Genomic DNA, 22091 nt, shown 5'->3' with positions numbered 1-22091 from the left:
TCACCACTAGTGTCCCTGCTGTCTACATCTGCGGGAAGTGCACCCAACTCCAGCTCCTCGAAAACCGCGTTAGGGAACTGGAGCTAGAGGTGGATGAACTATGGATCAATTGGGAGGCAGAGGGCGTTATTGAGAGGATTTACAGGGACGTAGTCACTCCTCAGGTACAAGAAGAAGGCAGATGGGTTACAGTCAGGGGACAGAAAGGGAACCGGCAGGCAGTGCAGGGATTCCCTGTGGCCATCCCCCTCAACAATAAGTATACTGTTTTGGATACGGTTGGGGGGACGACTTACCAGGGGAAAGCAGTGGGGCACAGGGCTCTGGCACAGAGTCTGTCCCTGCTGCTCAGAAGGGAAGGGGGAAGAGGAGCAGAGCAGTAGTCATTGGGGACTCCATAGTTAGGGGGACAGATAGGAGGTTCTGTGGGGACAAGAGAGACTCACGGTTGGTGTATTGCCTCCCAGATGCCAGGGTTCGTGTTGTCTCTGATTGTGTTTTTGGGATCCTTAAGGGGGAGGGGGAGCAGCCCCAAGTCCTGGTCTATATAGGCACCAACGACATAAGTAGGAAGAGAAATGAGGATTTAAGGCAGAAATTCAGGGAGCTAGGATGGAAGCTTAGAGATAGGACGAACAGAGTTGTTGTCTCTGGTTTGTTGCCAGTGCCACATGCTAGTGAGGTGAGGAATACGGAGAGAGAGGAGTTGAACATGTGGCTACAGGGATGGTGCAGGAGCGAGGGTTTTGGATTCTTGGATAATTGGGGCTCTTTTTGGGGTAGGTGGGACCTCTACAAGCAGGATGGTCTTCATCTGAACCAGAGGGGTACCAATATCCTGGGGGGAAATTCGCTAAGGCTATTGGGGTGGGTTTAAACTAATCCAGCAGGGGGATGGGAACCAAAATTGTAGTTCGAGTATAGAAAAGATTGCGAATAGGGAGGTCCAAAATCAAGTTTCAGGGATGCAAGATGGTACCAGCAAGAAATACGTTGGTTTGAAGTGTGTCTACTTCAACGCCAGGAGCATCCGGAATAAGGTGGGTGAACTTGCAGCGTGGGTTGGTACCTGGGACTTCGATGTTGTGGCCATTTCGGAGACATGGTTAGAGCAGGGACAGGAATGGTTGTTGCAGGTTCCAGGATTTAGATGCTTCAGTAAGAACAGAGAAGATGGTAAAAGAGGGGGAGGTGTGGCATTGTTGATTAAGGACAGTATTACAGTTGCAGAAAGGATGTTTGGGGACTTGTCAACTGAGATAGTATGGGCTGAGATTAGAAATAGGAAAGGAGAGGTCACCCTGTTGGGAGTTTTTTATTGGCCTCCAAATAGTTCCAGAGATATAGAGGAAAGGAAAGCAAAGATGATTCTCGAGAGGAGTGACAGAGACAGGGTATTTGTCATGGGGGAGTTTAACTTTCCAAATATTGACTGGGAACATATAGTACGAGTACTATAGATGGGTCAGTTTTTGTCCAGTGTGTGCAGGAGGGCTTCCTGACACAGTATGTAGACAGGCCAACAAGGGGCTAAGCCACGTTAGATTTGGTACTAGGTAATGAGCCCGGCCAGGTGTTAGACTTGGAAATAGGTGAGCACTTTGGTGATAGCGATCGCAATTCTGTTATGTTTACTTGAGTGAACAACTGGGCAAGAGTTACAGTTGGGGGAAAGGCAATTACAATGTGATTAGGCAAGATTTAGGAAGCACAGAATGGGGAAGGAAACTGCAGGGGATGGGCACATTAGAAATGTGGAGCTTATTCAAGGAAAGCCTCCTGTGTGTCCTAGATAAGTATGTACTTGTCAGACAGGGAGGAAGCTGTAGAGCGTGGGAGCAGTGGTTTACAAAGGAAATGGAATCTCTGGTCAAGAGGAAGAAGAAGGCTTATGTTAGGATGAGATGTGAAGGCTCAGTTCAGGCACTTGAGGGTTACAACTTAGCCAGGAAAGACCTAAAGAGAGAGCTCAGAAGAGTCAGGAGGAGACATGAGAGGTTGTTGGCGGATAGGATCAGGGTAAACCCTAAGGCTTTCTGTAGGTATTTAAGGAATAAAAGAATGACGAGAGTAAGATTAGGGCCAATCAAGGATAGTAGTGGGAAGTTGTGTGTGGAGTCAGAGGAGAAAGGGGAAGCACTAAATGAATATTTTTCAACAGTATTCACTCTAGAAAATGACAATGTTGGTGAGGAGATTACTGAGATACAGGCTACTAAACTAGGTGAGATTGAGGTTCACAAGAAAGAGGTATTAGAAATCCTGCAGAGTGTGAAAATAGATAAGTCCCCTGGGCTGGATGAGATTTATCCTAGGATCCTCTGGAAAGCTAGAGACGAGATTGCCAAGCCTTTGGCATTGATCTTTAAATTGTCGTTGTCTACAGGAATAGCGTCAGAAGACTGGAGGATAGCAAATGTGGTTCCCCTGTTGAAGAAGGGGAGTAGAGACAACCCTGGTAATTATAGACCAGTGAGCCTTACTTCAGTTGTTGGTTAAGTATTGGAAAAGGTTATAAGAGATAGGATTTATAATCATCTAGAAAAGAATAATTTGATTAGGGATAGTCAGCATGGTTTTGTGAAGGGTAGGTCGTACCTCATAAAACTTATTGAGTTCTTTGAGAAGATGACCAAACAGGTAGATGACAGTAAACCGGTTGATGTGGTGTATATGGATTTCAGCAAGGCATTCGATAAGGTCCCCCACAGTAAGCTATTGTACAAAATGCGGAGGAATGGGATTGTGGGAGATATAGCAGTTTAGATCAGTAATTGGCTTGCTGAAAGAAGACAGAGGGTGGTGTTTGATGGGAAATGTTCATCCTGGAGTGCAGTTACTTGTGGTGTATCGCAAGGGTCGGTGTTGGGTCTACTGCTGTTCGTCATTTTTATAAACAACCTGGATGAGGGCGTAGAAAGGTGGGTTAGTAAATTTGCAGATGACACTAAGGTCGGTGGAGTTGTGGATAGTGACGAAAGATGTTGTAGGTTACAGAGAGACATAGATAAGCTGCAGAGCTGGGCTGAGAGGTGGCAAATGGAGTTTAATGCGGACAAGTGTGAGGTGATTCACTTTGGTTGGAGTAACCGGAATGCAAAGTACTGGGCTAATGGTAAGATTCTTGGTAGTGGGGATGAACAGAGAGATCTCAGTGTCCATGTTCACAGATCCTTGAAAGTTGCCAGCCAGGTTGACAGGGTTGTTAAGAAGGCATACAGTGTTTTAGCTTTTATGAATAGAGGGATTGAGTTCTGGAACCATGAGGTTATGCTGCAGCTGTACAAAATTCTGGTGTAGTCGCACTTGGAGTATTGTATACAGTTCTGGTCACCGACTTATAAGAAGGATGTGGAAGCTTTGGAAAGGGTGCAGGGGAGATTTACTAGGATGTTGCCTGGTATGGAGGGAAGGTCTTACAAGGAAAGGCTGAGGGCCTTGAGGCTGTTTTCGTTAGAGAGAAGAAGGTTGAGAGGTGACATAATAGAGACATATAAGTTAAGCAGAGGGTTAGATAGGGTGGACAGGGAGGGCCTTTTTCCAAGTATGGTGACGGTGAGCACGAGGGGGCATAGCTTAAATTGAGAGGTGATAGATAGAGGACAGATGTCAGAGGTAGTTTCTTTACTCAGAGAGTAGTAAGGGTATGGAATACTTTACCTGCAACGGTAGTAGATTCGCCACCTTTAAGTACATTTAAGTTGTCATTGGACAAGTATATGGACGTACATGGAATAGTGTAGGTTAGATGGGCTTCAGATTGGTATGACAGGTCAGCGCATCATCGAGGGCCGAAGGGTCTGTATTGTGCTATAAAAAATGTTCGATGTTCTAGGCTGGAGTTGTTTTCCTCAGAATGGAAAATGTTGACTTAATTGATGTGTACAAAATATTGAGGGATGAGGAAGACGTCCGGTTCGTGGCCACTGCCATTCGAAGCCTTAAAACAGCAGTGTTCGGACCCGACATAGTACACCAGTTGGAGGATGCTCAGATGTGCAGTGGAATCCCATCTGTGCTCACCCCTGCCCGGACGGAATTTCACGTTGGCCCCAAGGACCTGTAGTTCCCCCGGGAACCTGTGCCCCACAGACTGCCTCCAGAGTTTTAGTTTTACCCCTTTCAGGGATGTATCATGGCGGGCCCCGTATAGACTGCTGCTGCACATTATCCCCCTCTTCTCCCTCATTCACTGCCTGGACACGCCTTGGCGTGCCCATTAGCCACTGGGCGGTGGGGATCCCCAGTGGAGGGCTCTCTATGTGGGAGTCCTCTCCCTTTCTCTCGGGGATCTGGGGTGGAGGGTGCTTCCCGCAGAAGTCCCCTGCAACCGCAGATTGCGGTGGTTCACGGACTCCCAGCCCAACTGCTTGTTCTGTGGCGCTGTGGAGTCCGTGGACCATGTATATATGCGGTGTAAGCGTTTGCACCCCATTTTTGACTTTCTAAAAAAGCTCCTCTTCTGCTTTTGGTTGCATTTCTGTCCCACGCTCCTGATCTTCGGGCACCCGGTACAGATGGAGGAGGGCAGGTCTGAAGACCTCCTCATGGGTCTGTTCCTGGGCCTGACCAAACTGGCCATAAACAGGTCCAGGAAGCAGGTCATGGAGGGGGTTGTTAGGGCCAACTGCCTGCCCCTCTTCCGTGGTTATGTTAGAGCCCGGGTGTCTCTGGAGAAGGATCACCCTTGAGCTGTTCAGGGAGAGTGGGCGTCACAGGGAGTGAAGTGTATTATTTCCCCATCCATTTCTATTTTGATTTAATCCCTGCCCTCTCCTTCACTGTTTGATCACACAGCATTGCCCTTTGAAGTGAAGAGCATTGCTTGTCACTGGCCACTTGGGTGTTTCTTTTCTTCCTGGTGGTAGAAATTGAATAAAGATTTGTACACCTTGTGTCTTTCACTGTGTCTCACACCTGCACACACACAACATGGGTGCTGGGAAAAATAAGCACTACCGCAGTAAGAAAAATTTGAGGGATGAGGACAGATTGGGCAGGGAAGATCGAGATGCCAATTGCAAGGAGGCATAGATTTAAGGGGATTAGTAGAAGAATCAGAGGACAATAGTGAGAAATGTTTTCACCCAGAGGGTGGTAGCTGGATTTGTGGATAATGTGGATTTCATAGCCTAGTTTGGTGGTTGATGCAGATCCCCTCAAATCTTTGAAAGGAACTCCAATCTGTGCCTGAGATCCTGCAGCCTACAAGGCGACAGAGTGGAAGCTGGACAGTGGTATAGGAAGAGGCAGCTAGTTTATTCGGTTGGTGCAGAAATGATGGGCCCGAATGTGCTGTAACTTTTCTGTAGTTTGACAGTTCATTTTGAGGGTTAGGGAAGTAATGACGTGTTAGCTTGGAAGTTAGCTTGGTGCCACCTCAGGGAGAGACAATGAACTCACTGTGGAAGGCTTTGATATTGACATTGATGAGGAGTTTGGGCATAAAGCATATGAGGAAGTCCCCAGGAGTATAGTTAATCACAGTTGGCAACGCTAGATTCGCTTGTGGCTTCTCAAATGTGAGATTATTTTTCTCAGAAACTTCCTCACGATAATTGTCAGTCTTTGCACCACATTCTCAAGGTACTCCAACATTGAAAGTTTTGAAATTAAAACGCAAGTAACTAACGTGAAAGGGTAAATGTCATATTGGAGAATATTGTCATCTGCCTGAAGCAGACGGGTATGTAGAGTATGGATTGGATAGTGTGGGCGACCTGGTCGCTCAGCTCTTGACTCTAGCCCAGGAGGTCAACAGCGCCCCCACACGTGCAGAGATTGCACAGTGACCGCTGGGGATTTAATTCGAGTCCCGGCAAAGAACGGATGGGAGTTGCTCACTGGTTTCTTGCAGATGTTGCGGTCAGGGTTCGAAATAAGATTCAAGTTAGGGAATAGAAGTCTTGCACACTTTTGTCTCGTAGTGCGACTCAAACTGAAACGAAAATGAGACGGGAAAGGTTTGTGGGGAGTTTTGACTGGGGTGATATTTGGGTGCACTTGCTTCTGTGCTGTTTATTCAGGACGGGGACGCTGTACAATCTGGATTCGGAAAATCCTGTCCTGGTGAAAGGACCTGCCAGGACATTGTTTGGTTATTCGGTACTGTTACACAGTTACAGAGACGAAAAGTGGTGAGTTTTGGTTTTGAAACAGTTCATATCGCATTTTTCTACTTCAATTTGCACGTGACAAGCTTAAACAAGCGTAACGCTATAAACTTCTTTAAAATAGCGCCAGACGGCATTGGAAATTATCTAAGTCAATAAGATTTTGTTAAAAAAAAATTCCGTGTTTAGAATGTTTAAAATGGGCGTAATGTCTTTCAGGTATATTCCAGACAGAAGTTTGAAACCACACTGATTTTTGCCAGTGTCTCCAAGCAGAGACTGTCCTAGCCGGTGTTCTGTTTTAATCTGGTTATAACTTATTATTCCTTTTGCTACCACAGGTGTGTTGTTGGTGCTCCAAAAGCAAATACATCCTTCAGTGATACAGTAAGCCCTGGAATTATTTACAAATGCCGAATCGACCACAATGCTAATCAAACTTGCGAAGAACTACATTTAGGTTAGTTGCAATGACAGCATGGTTCAGTTATCTGTATGAACTGCAAAAATACAGGAAAACCCTGCAATCTCTACTGTATATAGTCAGAGGCTGGACATGATGAAGAAGAAGTTATCGCTCCTCAAAAGCCCCAGAATTCTGTAGCAATAAACCAATTGAATTTCTGGGTAACTTGGAGGCTTGTGGTGCAGTGATAGTGTCCTTACTTCTGAGCCATGTCTCTGAACAGGTGGATTTGAAAATATCTACAACTAACCCCTGCCAAATCTGACCTTATCCATCTCAATCTCCCCACATTGATCCATGTCATTCACCCAATGCTCCCAATTCACCTGAACAATCTCAGCTTTTTTCATCCAGCAATCCATTTCTGCTTAACTTCCTTCATTCGCCATAGCCTGTATCATATTCTCAACCCTCAATGATCTTTACACTAGCCTGTCCAACCGTTTCTGTCCACAGTCTAGTAAACCTTCTCTGAACTGCTTCCACTTATTTACATTCTTCCTTAACTAAAAAGACTAATACTGTACATGGTATCCAGATGCAATCTCATGATTGCTCCTGCATAACTAACGTGTAATCCATTCCTCTCACCAGGGATGAGAACACAGTTACTTTCCAAGTTATGCTATACTTGCATAGTAACCTTTTTCAATTCACACACTAGAACCTGCAGATCACTTTGCACCTTCAAGCTGTGTAGTTTCTCACTGATCACAGCAGTATTGTGGAGAGCACCAGCTTGTTGTCTCTACCCCCACCCCCACCTCCACTAAATTAATATTTATTTCCACAATTTGTGGTTTATGTTGGCTCTGACAGGGTACGTTTCAGAGTAGCGAGAATGAGCATTCTTTCTGAGATTCTGAATGATTTACCTAATTTGAATAGAACTTTTTTTTAAATGTACTGATTCCCTCCAATGACCCTGTAATATTATGGCTATCTCTTTTAGCTAGGTAAAGGTGCACCAATATTAAGTACTTTGTGTAGTGGAGGTTGAAGACCATAGTCTGGGAACCTAAAGTTGGTTTGAAGTGAGGAATTTGGATTCAATTCACATGTACTAAAAGAAAAGGTAACTGCGATAACTTGAGAGTGAACAAAACGTTTCTAATGATGATGGTTTCCACCTCAGGGTATTAAACTGTTGTGCAAATGGCAGATGTGCTCATTATACATTTTCCAAACCAGATAGATGCAATTGGCCTTTGGATTTAAAAATTTTAAACAGTGAACCAAATTTCCATTTTAACATCTGTTTTTGTGAATAACTGGATCTCCATAAACAAAGATACTGACTGAGTACTTGGACAAGTAGAATCTGGTCATGGAGAATCACTATGGATTTATGAAAGATTGGACTTGTTGATCAATCCACTCTGAATTTCTGAAAAATGTTATTAGCAAAGTGGACAGGAGGAAAGTCCATGGATGTTAACATAATGGACTTCCAGAAAGAATTTAATGCAGTTCCATGTGAAATTATTTGTTTAAATAAGAGCTCATGAGAGAATATTTTGTGGCTTAACTTTATAATTGGAGGGAAAATAGGACATAATTGAGTAAACCCGCTAGATACTGAGGCAGTCTGTGTCTAATGCAGTAAACATTGGGCAGCATCCATTGATAAATGGCAAGGAATGTGCACACCAGGGAATGACTAATCTCCAAGTATGGATAATCCCACCATCCCCTCTTAATATTCAATGCCATTATTATCACCAAATTACTCATGTTAGGATCATGCAGGTTACTGTTCAAATAGACCAACCATATCAACTCTAGTTACGATAGAATTTTTGAGGCTGGGAATTCTTTGATGTGTTGCTCACTTCCTGACTCCCCAAGTTGTTTGTCTGTGGGCTACAGATCCCAAAGTGTGATCACATTCTCTCTCCCTGCTTGAATATGTGCAGCTCCAAAAATGCGTACCGAAGAACAAAAAGAAGCACAGCACAGGAACAGGCTCTTCGGCCCATTAAGCCTGCACCAATACGTGACTCCTTTCTACACTAAAAAGCTTTTGTCTCTACACAGTCCATATCCTTCTATTCCCTGATTATACATGTATCTATCAAATGCCTCTTAAACATTGCTACTGTATCTGTTTCTACCACCTTCTCTGGTAGTGCATTCTAGGCACATACTAACCTCTGTGTAAAACAAAATGACTAACCTCTCACATCTCCTTTAAACTTTCCTCCTTTTACCTTTAAACCTATGTCCCCTAGTAATCAACGTTTCTATCTTGTCTATCCATTTTATCCATGCTTCTCATAATTTTGTAAGCTTCCATCAGGTCACCTCTCATCCTTTGATGTTCAAGTGAAAATAAACCTAGTGTGTCCAGTTCCCCCTCGTAGCTAACACCATCGTCCAGGTAAACCTTTTGTGTACCCTTCACAAAGCCTCCACATCTTCTAACTCAGCCACATTAGGGGCTTTAAATAGTCCTTGGATAAGCATATGGATGATGATGGGATAGTGTAGGGTGCTGGGCTTAGATTAGTTCACAAGTCGGTGCAACATCGAGGGCCGAAGGGCCTGTTCTGTGCTGTATTGTTCTATGTTCTATATTCTGGTACTGTGGAGACCAGAACTGTATACAATATTCCAAATGTGTCCTAACTAAAGTTCTGTAGTCATGCAACTTGTGATTTTTTTTTATATACTTTATGCTCTGACCAAGAAAGGCAAGTATGTTATATGCCTTCTTGACTACCGAATCTGTATTGCCATCTTGAACTACTGGCACTCCCTCCGGTGCTTGCCCATAGTACTGTGAAGAAAGCAGTTCCAGGATTCTGACTCAGCAATAGAGAAGGAATGCCAATATAGTTCCAATACAGGATGATAGTGGTGTCCCTTGTCTATCAGAGATACACATCAGTAACCCATTAAGGCTCCTTTGACAGTACCATCTAAACCCATGACCTTTTCAGATTTGAAGAACAAGAGCAGGAGATGCATGTCAACACCACTGCCAACCTGTATTGGAACTATATTGGCATTCCTTCTCTATTGCTGAGTCAGAATCCTGGAACTGCTTTCTTCACAGTACTATGGGCATGCACCGGAGGGAGTGCTAGTAGTTCAAGAAGGCAATACACCACTGCCTTCACATGGGTAATCAACACTGGCCACACCAGAAATCCCCACATTCTCTGAAAGAATTTATTAGAAAAAAAAGTATGAATGGGCAAAATTATTCCAGTTGCACCTTGATGTCAAGAAGTGTGAAAATTCCATTTGGATTCAAGAAAGACAATTCTGGAGTAAATAGCTGTGGTGAAGTGAGGAATTTATAAATTGTAATTCCTAAGTATAGCAAACTAATCTTCGTGTGCAGACTTTTTATTTTCAGTGACCTATGTGTTAAAATTTGCATTACAAAATTGGGGATGGTAAAACTTAAACTAAAATAGTATTTTTAAACTGGTTTAATATGAGGAACCTTAGAATAGAAAGGGAAATCCCTCCAAAGGTCTGAGAAAAAGGTTTTCTATTCTATGCTGGAAATTAAAAATGCCCAATTAAGTAGAGAACACCTTGAATAAAAGAAAGTAATTAATTGAAGACTTGCTTGCCTTAAGTGCTTGCATATGATTGTTAGTTATATCTTATAGTGTGATAAAGGCTTTGATCCAAAATGCATTGCCATTGCAGACTCAGTAAATCTGCACCAGCCATTCTACGTTTGCAGTAAAGGGGCTAGTTTCACATATGCAGAAAGAGTGAGTTAGTTCCATGTGTCTTTTATAGTTTCAGGAGGTAACAAGTTTATTTAATCAGAGTATTTAACATCATGACCTATTCCAAGGTACTTCACAGGAAGAGTTTAAAACAAAATACAACATCAAGCCTTTAAAAGGGATAACAAGTCAGTTGGCCAAAGACTTGAAGAAATGGTTGGATTTAAGAAGCATCTTTAAGGAGGAAAACAAGGTGTAGTAAGAATTCCTGAACTTAGGGCCTAAGCAACCGACTGACTAGAAACTGATGGTGAAAAGAATAATTAAAATTGGGTCCGCTCAGTGTCGGGATTGGATGAATGCAAATGCTTCAGAAGGTGACAGAATTATTGAGGAATAGAAAGAGAGAGGATGAGGTAAAAACAAGTACTGCAGATGCTGGAAACCAGATTCTAAATTAGAGTGGACTGCTGTGCTTTTCCAGCACCACTCTAATCTAGAGGGACCCAATGCCCCAGGTGTGGTCACACCAATGCCTCCTACATGGTCAGGTTTATAATATATGATCAATAGTTGATCAGACAGGTCAATAGATGAGGAGTGGTCGATGGAGTTTAATTTAGATAAATGTAAGGCTTTGCATTTTGGTAAGGCAAATCAGGGCAGGGTTCTGGGGAGTGTTGCTGAGCAAAGAGACCTTGGAGTGCAGATTCACAGTTCCTTGAAAGCCAAGCCATGAGTAAACAGGGTAGTGAAGTAGGGGATTGGTACACTTGCCTTTATTGGTCTGTGCATTGAGTATAGGAGTTGGGATGTCATGTTCTGGATGTCCACCGAAGTGGCCATTGGTGAAGACACCTTGAGAATACAGGGCTCAGTTCTGGTCTTCCTGCTAAAGGAACAATGTTGTGAAACTTGAAAGAGTGCAATAAAGATTTGCAAGAATATTGCCAGGGTTGGAGGGTATGAGATATAAGGAGAGGCTGAATAGACTGGGGCTATTTTCCCTGGAGTGTTGGAGATTGAGGGGTGACCTTATGGAGGTTTATAAAATCATGAAGGGCATAGATAGGGTGAATAGCCAAGGTCTTTTTTCCCAGGGTATGTGGGTCCAAAACTAGAGGGCACAGGTTTAACATGTGAGGAGAAGGATTTTGTAAGGGATCTATGGGGCAACTTTTTCATGCAGAGGATGGTGAGGATGAGGCCATGGAAGAGTTTGTAAGTATGGTTGAGAATTTTAAAATCAAGATATTGCTTGAACAGATGTTAAGTTCAGTCAGTGAGCACATGGGTACTAGGCGAAAGAGATTTGGCGCTAGTTTAAAAAAGAAGTGTGTCAGCAATGTTCTGATGCCCTCAAGTTTATGGAGGATAAAATGAGGGAGACTAGTCAGAAGTCAACTGTAATAATTGAGTCTAAGGCAATGTAGGTATGAAGCAGATGAGCTGAGACAGCATGAAAGACAATGTTATGAAGGTGGAAATGGATGTTCTTGATGTCAAGGTCACACATGGCTGGAAGCATATCGTGGGGTCATATGTAACATCAAGATCAGAACAGACTAGCTTTATCTTACTCTGTTACCATGGAGTGGGATAGAGATGGTACCTTGGAAACAAAGATTGGAGCAGCGACTGAATATTTGTTAAGCAGACTGATCTGGTAACATTGAGAGAGTTCACAGAGGTGGTAATGAGGTAGGGCTGGCTATTGTTAGTACAGAGCTGCATTTCAGATTTAACTTTCACATACAAAGGAAAGATGGATGAAGAGGCTGAATGTCCAGTTGCTAAATGTGTGATATGCAAAATTAGGTATGAAAATAAGTTGTGCAGAGGATAAAAGCAGTCTGCAATCACTTCTTTGTGCGTAAAAATTAAATCTGAGAAACAACAACAACAGTTGGCTCTACCCTATTACCACCGGTCTGAATGCTCCACTCTTAACAAGTCAGACTGCCTGATACTTTTATTATTGCATTAAATTGTGGACTAGGTAAAAGCAGTGTGACAAGTGACAGGTTATAAGTCCTTATAAGTGTCTAGAGTGCACTAGAGGAAAATGTGAACTTGTCCACTTCGGCAGAGGGAATAGAAATGCAGTGCATTATTTCAAAGGAGCAAGATTGCAGAACTCTAAGGGATTTTGATGTCCTGGTACATGAATCACCAAAACGTTAGTATGCTGGTACAGGAAGTGATTAACAAGGCAAATGGATTATCATTTATTCCAAGGGGATCAAGGAACAAGACTAAGCCACTCAGCCCTTTGACTTGACTCTTCCTTTCAATAATGTCCATAACTATAAGAAATGTATGTGCAGAATTAAGCCATTCGGCCCATTAAGTTTGCTCCACCATTCAATTGTGGATGGACCATGTTTACTCTATCCAGGCCTCTCACTATTCTGTAAGTTTCAGTGAGAAGCACCCTACCCCATCCTTCTAAACTCTATTGGGTACAGACCCAGAACCCTAAACTGCTGCTCATATGACAAGTCTGTCATCACCAGCATCATTCTTGTAAACTCCTTCTGGATCCCCCCCAAGACCAGCACATTCTTCTTTTGATACTGGGCCTAAAATCATTCTCAATATTCTAAATGTGGTCTGACCAGAGCCTTATACAGCCTCAACAGCATGTCTGTGCTCTTGTATTCTACCACTTATGAAATGAATGCTAAAGTTGTATTGCCTTCCTAATTGCCAATTGAAGTTCCATGTTATCCTTAAGATGATCCCAAACTAGGACTCGTAAGTCTCTTTGTGCTCCAGATTTCCAAAGCCTTTCCCCATTTAGAATAGAGTTGAAGCCACTTCTTCTTACCAAAGTGCATAAGCTTACACTTTCCCGCAAGAAATTCCATCTACCACTTCTTTGCGCACTCTCCCAGCCTGTCCAAATCACTCTGCAGTCTCCCACTTCCTCAACACTGCCTGTCCTTCCACCTATCTTTATATCATCTGCAAACTTAGCAACAATGCCCTCAGTTCTTTCATCCAATTCATTAATGTATAACATGAATAATTGTGGTCCCAACACTGACCCTTGTCAACTTGTCATGGGCTACCATTCTGAAAAAGATTCCTCTATCCCTACTTTCTACCTTCTGCCAGTTAGCCAATCCTCTATCCATGCCAATACCTTGCTCTTAGCTTATTTCACAGCCACTTGTGGAGCACCTTGTCAAAAGCCTTCCGGAAAGCCAAATAGAGCATGTCTACTAGCTCTCCTTTGTCTAACCTGCTTGTTACCTCCTCAAAGAATTCTAATAGATATGTTAGGAGTGTCCTTGCCTTGACGAAGCCATGCTAGCTCAGCCTTATTTTACCATGTCTTCCAAGTACACCTTAATCTCCTCCTTAATAATCGACTCCACAATCTTAGCAATGACCAAGTCATGCTAACTGCCCTATAGTTTCCTGTCTTTTGTCTGCCTCCCTTCTTATACAGGAGTGATACATTAGCCATTTTCCAGTCCTCTGGGACCCTCCCTCCCTCCACTGATTTCTGAAAAATCACCACTAATGTCTATACAATCTCCTTAGCTATCTCCTTCAGAACCCTGGCGTATTGTCCATCTGGTCTGGATGATCTCTCCATATCTAGATCTTTCAGCTTATCCGGCACCTTCTCCTTAATGATGGCCAACACAGTCACCTCTGCCCTTTGTGTCTCTTGAAGTTCTGTTATGCTACTAGTGTCTACTATTGTGAAGACTGATACAAAGTACCTATTCAGCTTGTCTGCCATTTCCTTATTCCCCATTGCAACTTCTCCAGCCTCATTTTCCAGTGGACCAATGTCTACTCTTGTCTCTTTCTTACCATCTGTATATCTGAAAAAAATCCACAGCAATCATTTTTACTACAAACTAGCTTACCCTCATACCTCAACTTTACCCCTTGTATTGCTTTTTTCTACTTGTTGTGTTCTGGTTTTTAAAGGCTTTCCACTAACCTTACTATATGCTTTTTCTTTTAAGAAGTAGTCTTCTCCATTCCATTGTGGGTTCCTCAACCATTCCTTGTATTTCCTCAGGAGTTGTCTCAGTAGTTCTATTGTATCACCAAATGAAGCAAACATTTTGCCTATCATCTCTTCAAGTTTTTGCAGGCCAGAAACTGATTTCTAAGTAGGAAACCTGTAGCGATTTTTCTTTTCTGTATCTGCCATTAATCCATCGCTGTTGAAGACTTATTCCAAGAAGTGAAGAGATTCCTTGGAAAATTCATACTTTGGCCTTTAATTATTTTGAAATTGCATTTTGAAATCCTCTCATCAAGCTGCTCCAGCATTTTGTTGGTGGTTAAGGGATGATTTGATCAAGTCTTCAAATTATTAACAGGAAAAGACAGGGTAGCTAAAGGAAAACTATTTTCAATGGGTGAGGATTTTAGAACAAGGGGATATAGTCTGAGAAGTAGGGCCAGACCATTCAGGGCTTCCTTTGTCAGCCATGGTTGTCTTGTCTTCCTGTAATATGTTGCTTCATCGTTGGGATGAATTTCTGCTGTGCTTCCCAAATTCCCTGCAGAAACTCCTGCCATTGCTGCATGACTGATTGAAAGGACAGACGGATGAACGGAGGGAACAGGGTTCCTGCTGGGCTCCCCTTCCAATTGATTCTGGCCAGTTCCTCCCTCATGTCTTTGTAGTTCTCTTTGCTCAATTGTAATATGATTGCATCTGATTTCAGCTCCTCCTTCTCAAACAGCAGGGCGAATTTTATCATATTATGGCCACTGTCCCGAAGGGTTCCTTCACCGTAAGCTCCCTAATCAAGTCTGCCTCATAACACATCACCAACTGCTGAATTGCCTGTTCTTTAGTGGTCTGTACCACAAGTTTCCCCATCTTGTGGACATTCCACAAATTCCTTTCCTTGAGGTCTGCTACGAACCTGATTTTCCCAGTCAATCTGCACATTGAAGTCTCCCATCATTATTATAATAGTACATTTCTACATGCCTTTCCTAATTCCTGATTTGACATTCTTGCCCAGATCCTGACCCCTGTTAGGGGGACATGTATAAGGGTCTTTTAATCTTTGTAATTTCTCAACTCTATCCACACAGATTCTATGCCTTCTGACCCTATATTGCTTCTTACTGTTGATTTAATTTCATTCTTACTAACAAGGCAACTGCTCCCTCTTCTCATTTTCTTGTCCTTTCGATAGGACAGGTATTCTTGGGTGTTTAGTTCCCAGCCTTGACTCTCTTGCAATCATGTCTCTGTTGTACCCACAATATTGTACCTGCCAAATTCAATCTGTACGAAAGCTCATTTACCTTGTTTCATCTACTGCGTGCATTTAGATACAACACCCTCAGGCTTTTGCCCGAAACGTCGATTTCGCTGCTCGTTGGATGCTGCCTGAACTGCTGTGCTCTTCCAGCACCACTAATCCAGTACCCTCAATCCTGTGCTGATTGCCCCCCAATTCTTATGATTGTCTCCCTTATCTGTTGTGCCTAAAGTCAGATTCCTGAGTTTTCCCATACTCTCTGTCTATTACTTGTCCTGCTAACTTTAATAACCTCTGCTGAGCTGTATCAACTACCTTAAACATATTTTAAAGATTCTGTTTCCACTGCCTTTTGAGGAAGGGAATTTCAAAGATAAATGGGATCAGAAGTAGCAGATGGAGTTTAGTTTAGATAAATGTGAGGTGCTATGTTTTGGAAAGGCAAATCAGAGCAGGACTTATGCACTTAATGGTAAGGTCCTGGGGAGTGTTGCTGAACAAAGAGACTTTGGAGTTCAGGTTCTTATTCCTTGAAAGTGTAGTCTCAGGTAGACAGGGTAGTGAAGAAGGCATTTTGTATGCTTGTCAGTGCATTGAGTATAGGAGTTGGGAAATCATGTTGTGACTTACAGGACTGTGGTAAGGTCACTATTGGAATACTGCATGCAATTCTGCTCTCCTGCAATAGAAAAGATATTGTGTAACTTGAGAGGGTTCAGAAAATATTCACAAGGATGCTGCTATGGTTTGAGCTGTAGGGAGAGGCTGAATAGATTGGGGCTATTTTCCTTGGAGCCTCGGAAGTTGGGGGTGACCTTTTTAAAGGTTTATAAAATTATGAGGGGCATGAATAGAGTGAGTTGCCAAGGACTTTTCCCTGGGGTGGGGGAATACAAACTAGAGGGTATAGATTTAATGTGAGAGGGGAAAGATTTAAAAGTGACCTAAAGGGCCACGTTGTCACACAGAGGGTGGTGCATGTATAGAATGAGCTGCCAGGGGAAGTGGTGGAAGCTGATACAATGACATTGAAAAAAACAGTTGAATGGCTATATGAATAGGAAGGATTTAGAGGGATATGGGCTAGGTGCTGGCAAATGGGACCAGATTTATTTAGGATATCTTGTTGGGATAGCTGAATTGGACCAAAGGGTCTGTTTCTGTGCTGCACATCTTTATGACGCTATGACTCATAATGTTTCCTCATCACTGACTGAAGTGGGTGGCCTCTTATTTTTAAACAATGACCCCCTAGTTTTAGACTCTTCCAGAAGAGAAAGCATCCTTCAACATTCATCCGGTGATGACCCCTCAGCATCTTTGTGTTTCGAATAAATCCTCCCTGATGTTTCTGCTCATCCCAGAGTCTGTATTTGGAGTCGTGAGCAAAGCTTTAGCCTTTTTTAAGAAAGGATGTAAGTACATGAGAAACAGTTCTGAGTTATGTGAAGCTAGTTATCTTATGTGGAAAGGTTGGATAAGTTGAACTTATATCCATTTGAGTTTAGAAAGATGAGATGTGGTCTTATTGAAACATATAAGATCCTGAGGGAAGTTGATGACCTAGTGGATGCTGAATGAATGTTTCCTCTTGTGAGATAGAACTAGGAGAGCCAGTTTGAAAACAGGATGTCACCCATTTAAGGTTAAGGGGCAATGAGAAATGTTTTTCTGAGGTTTGAGTTTTTGGAACTTACTTCCAGAAAGTCTAGAAAGTGACAAGCGAGTTTGTTATATATTTTTTGTGATTGAGATAGTCAGATTCTTGATTAATAATGGGAGTCCAAAGCTGTTTGGAATGAAGTGCAGGGACAGAACATATGGATCCTGGTGCTACTCCTGGCTTAAGCCCCCAACCCGACAGCAGACCCAATGCCCGCTTTAAACCCCAGTTGTGGGTTATTGGGCTTTGGGATGTATGGGCCTGTCCAGAATAGGGTGGAATTTGGAGTTGTGGCCTCAGTCCAATCATTCATGATCTAATTGAATGGCAGAACAAGCTTAAGGGGCTGAAAGTCCTGGTACTACTGGGGTTTAAGCATTCTTGGGATTATCCCACTAGGTATAACATTGTGAAAGCAGGAAGAAGAGCCATTTCAAAATGTGCTGTGACATTGATAAGAAAGACAGAAAGAAAACTTTGAAGAATGGAGGGGAAGAATTGAAACCCAACTGGAGAAGTTTAAACACGGAATCTTGGGAAAGATGACAGCTGAATTTGGAAGGCAACAATGTATTGGTGAGAGAGAGATTGACAGGCAACATGAATTCAAAATTGAAGAGCAAAATAGCTCATTGGTATCAGGGAAAGAATTATACGAAGTGTTTAACTATTTTTCTATCTTTTAATTTAATTGTCCATTCATATTGAAGGGTTATGCAGGTGGGACTAGTGTAGTTTGGGACTATGGTTGGCATGGACTGGTTGGACTGTTTCCGTGTTGTCTGGCTCTAAATGCCTAAATTATCTTAACTTTGAACTGTTTTAAATTGAATAGTTGGGATTTATATTAAATTACACATAGTAAATAATCTGTGGTGGGATGCAGTACAGCACAGACTGAATTGTAATTAATTTCTCCTCGGCAAAGTCATCGAAAATGAGGTCAAACATAGACGTGCATTAACTAACACTTTGATTCAACAACATCCATGGTAACAATCAATCCCACCAGAAGGTTAAGCATTGAGAAGTGAATGCATAATTCGAATATATACAGTAGTAATTAATCTAAATCCTTACAGACAATCGGTAACTTGAGTATTAGTTGGATTTTGATTAATTTTATTTCCAATGATGTGCAATTACACTTTGCTTCACAAGGTTAATTTTACATGTTGTACTCCATGTTTCACTGGTATCCAGCATTTTGAATATTTGTGTAATCTTCCAGGATATGAACATACGCATGAATGTATTCTTCTCCGAGATTATCCGTTATAGCATGGGTTGTATCTACTTTCCTCTGGGATTCTGAATTCACAATTTTATAAATTCTATTAATGTTTTTCATTTTAGTTTAACCATTTACATGTATGTTGTTTATCTATAATATACTGTTACTTTGGCCGTTGTTATTAATTTATAGTTTTTAATGTGCTTTGCAATGTACTTATAGTTTATTAAATCTTCAGTCTAGCTAAAACTTCCAAATTTAATGTTAGTCATTCTTTACAACTTTGTTTTTATCTCTTATTGTCCCTTCTAATTTGAATGACAAATGCATGGTTTTGTACACATTTTAACTTAAGCTGATATTGTTACTAGTTCTTTCTCCCAGTACAGTCTGTCTCTCCTCTTAAAATCTACAAGCATCATCACCTATTTCCTCGAAGAAACACTATCCTTGATGCAAGTAATATTGCAACTACTACTCCATTTCTAAAGTCCCTCCACTTGATTCTCCTCCTTCAAAGTCTTTAAATCTGGTGTAAGCTCCCGAGTTCATGCCTATGTTTCTAGGAACTCCATGGTTGAATTCTACCAATCAGGTTTCAATTCCTGAGACACATGCGACCTTTCATAAGTTTGTCAACCCCATTGTGAAGATGTGACTGTTTTTCTCCTTCTGCCCTCTGCACTGAACTCCTCAATTGAATAAATGAAACCAGAGCTAGTATAGAAAAACAATGTGTGGTTTAAAAGTAGAATTGCAGTTCTACATGTCTCTATAACACAGTTCTCTTTCACATTTTGACTCCACAACACAATCAAGGTACATGAACTGAGAGCTTAAAAAAAAGCATTTCCTGTTTAATGGAGAGGTTGTGTGTGAAGGAACCAACCTTGAGACATTCTGTGAAGAGCTGCTGCATTTAAGTTTTTAATGTAACATTATTTTGACACACAACACATGGCTATCATACAATTTTAATGTGGTTAATCATGATTTGAGATTAGATGAGGTAACTAAGCTGCTGTATTTATTATGGAGTATTTTTTGTTTGGTTTTTTTGCTATGATTTCCTATCTGAAGTGACAAGTTCTGAAAAGAAAAGCACAAGTTACGTTAGATAATCAAACTGCGTCAACTAATAAAGGAGCTAATGAGACAGCAACTCCTGAAAAGCGAATGGAGTGTTGTCATTTCTCTCAAGAGGGTTGGAATATAAAAGCACCGTTGTGCTACTGAGACTTTATAAAGCTCTGGTTAGGCCCCATTTGGAGTACTGTGTCCAGTTTTGGTCCCCACACCTCAGGAAGGACATACTGGCACTGGAGCGTGTCCATCGGAGATTCACACGGATGATCCCTGGAATGGTAGGTCTAACGTATGAGGAATAGCTGAGGATCCTGGGATTGTATTCATTGGAGTTTAGAAGATTAAGGGGAGATCCAATAGGAACTTACAAAATAATACTTGGCTTGGAAAGGGTGGACGCTAGGAGATTGTTTCTGTTAGGCGAGGATACTAGGACCTGTGGACACAGCCTTAGAAATAGAGGGGGTAAATTCAGAACAGAAATGCGGAGACATTTCTTCAGCCAGAGAGTGGTGAGCCTGTGGAATTCATTGCCGCAGAGTGCAGTGGAGACCGGGACGCTAAATGTCTTCAAGGCAGAGATTGATAAATTCTTGATGTCACAAGGAATTAAGGGCTACGGGGAGAATGCTGGTAAGTGGAGTTGAAATGCCCATCAGCCATGATTGAATGGCGGAGTGGACTCGATGGGCTGAATGGCCTTATTTCCACTCCTATGTCTTATGGTCTTATGGTCTTAAATCAAAACGTAATGTCGAATAAATCTCAAATAGAGCCCTTGAGGGTCTGTGAAAAGGAGTTTGAAATGATATTGAAACTTGTTACAAACTATACCAATCATTTAGATGAAGGGACCAAGTCTAAGGTGGTTGATAAAATCATAGAATCATTCAACACAGAAGAGGCTCTTCAGCCCATCGAGTCAGCACTGACAAAAAGCTACTCTGAATCTACACTCATCCCACTTAGCAGCACTTGGTCCATAGCCTTGAATGTTGTGAAATTTCAAGTGTTCATCCAGTTCTTAAAGGTTGTAAGGAGACCTGCCTCAGCCTCCTTCCCAGGCAGTGTATCCCAGATTCCCTCTGGTGAAAAGACATCTTTTTCCTCAATTCTCCTCTGAATCTTCTGCCTTTCACCTTCAAGTTATGCCTCCTTGTAATAGATGCTTAACTAAGGGAAACAACTGCTTTCTGTCCACTGTGTCCATGCAATTCATAATCTTATACACCTTAATAAGGTTCCCTCTCAGCCTTCTCTGCTTTAAAGAAAATACCCTGAGCCTATCCAGCTTCATTCATAGCTAACCTTCTGCATCTCAGGCAACATCCTGGCGAATCTCCTCTGCACCCCCTCCAATGCAATTGCATCCTTCCCATAATGTGCTGACCACAACTGCACACGGTATTCTAGCTATGGCCTGTATGGCCCCAACATAACTTCTCTGTTCTCTATGCCATGACTGGTGAAGGCAAATGTCCCATGTGCCTTCTTAACTACACTAATAATCTGACCTGCTGCCTTCGGGGATCTGTGAGCCTGTACTCTGTTCCTCTCAGCTTCCTAGTGTTCTGCTGTTCATTGAGTGATGATACGAACTTGTAGGAATGTATATTATGACGGACACAGTTGCAATGAAGTATAGGTGAATTGTTTGATCCCAGTCAACCATTTTCATCAGGCAAGGAGTTCGACCCTGGTTCAATGATGAATGCAGGAGAGCATGCCAAGTGTAACATATGTAAAATGGAAATGTTAACTTGGTGAAGCTATAACATTGGACAAGTTGTAGGACAAATAGCGAAAGCAGTGCACTATAGACAGGCTAAGTGACCCCACCACCACCCCGAATCAGACCTGCCTACAGCCTTGGCATATTCATTTGTTAATAATGGTTGGCTTTTTTTTTCATTTACTTGTGGGACATGGCCATCATTGGGACTGGCTGGCCAGCATTTATTGCCTTCCCTATTTGCCCTTGAGAAGGTGATGGTGAGCTGCCGTCTTGAACTGCTGCAGTCCACCTGCTGTGGGTTGACTCACAATGGAAAATTTCATATTTTTGACCCAGCATCAGTGAAGGAACAATGATATATTTCCAAGTCAGGAGTGGCTTGGAAGCAACTTGCAGGTAATGATGTTCCCATGTATTTGCTGCTCTTGCCTATCTGATGGAAATGAATCTGAGGGTCCTGAGTGAATTTACGTATTGCATCTTGTAGACAGTACACATTGCTGTTACTGAGCATCAGTGGTGGAGGGAGTGGATGCTTGTGGATGTAGTGCCATTAAAGTGGGCTTCTTTGTCCTGGATAGTGTCAAGCTTCTTGAGTGTTGTTGGAGCTTCACTAGACCAGGCAAGTGGGGAATATTTCATCTGGCAGTCCTGACTTGTGCCTGTAGATGGTGGACAGGTTTTGGAGATTCATGAGGTGAGTAATTCGCGACAGTATTCCTAGCCTCTGACCTGCTGTCTTATAGCCACTGTATTTAAATGGCAAGTCCCATCCCCAATTATGTTGACAGTGGGGGATTCCATGATGGTATCATTCATTTAATGTCAAGGGCAGTGGTTAGATTGT

General features: G+C 42.3%; 1 protein-coding gene across 1 annotated transcript in view; it reads left to right on the top strand.

Annotated features, from left to right (window-relative positions):
• Positions 1-5824: 5824 nt before the first annotated feature.
• The window catches only part of itga4 (integrin alpha 4), a 170470-nt gene continuing 154203 nt past the window's right edge, over positions 5825-22091 (top strand). The window contains exons 1-2 of the mRNA XM_072579090.1: positions 5825-6137; positions 6455-6573. Of these exons, the coding sequence (XP_072435191.1) occupies positions 5950-6137; positions 6455-6573 (307 nt within the window). The 5' untranslated portion in view covers positions 5825-5949. The remainder of the gene's footprint in view (positions 6138-6454; positions 6574-22091) is intronic.

Source organism: Chiloscyllium punctatum, chromosome 10 (genome assembly GCF_047496795.1).
Source record: "Chiloscyllium punctatum isolate Juve2018m chromosome 10, sChiPun1.3, whole genome shotgun sequence".
Classification (NCBI taxonomy): Eukaryota; Metazoa; Chordata; class Chondrichthyes; order Orectolobiformes; family Hemiscylliidae; genus Chiloscyllium; species Chiloscyllium punctatum.
The sequence above is the reverse complement of the archived record's forward strand: the minus strand, read 5'-3'. Positions and strand labels throughout refer to the sequence as shown.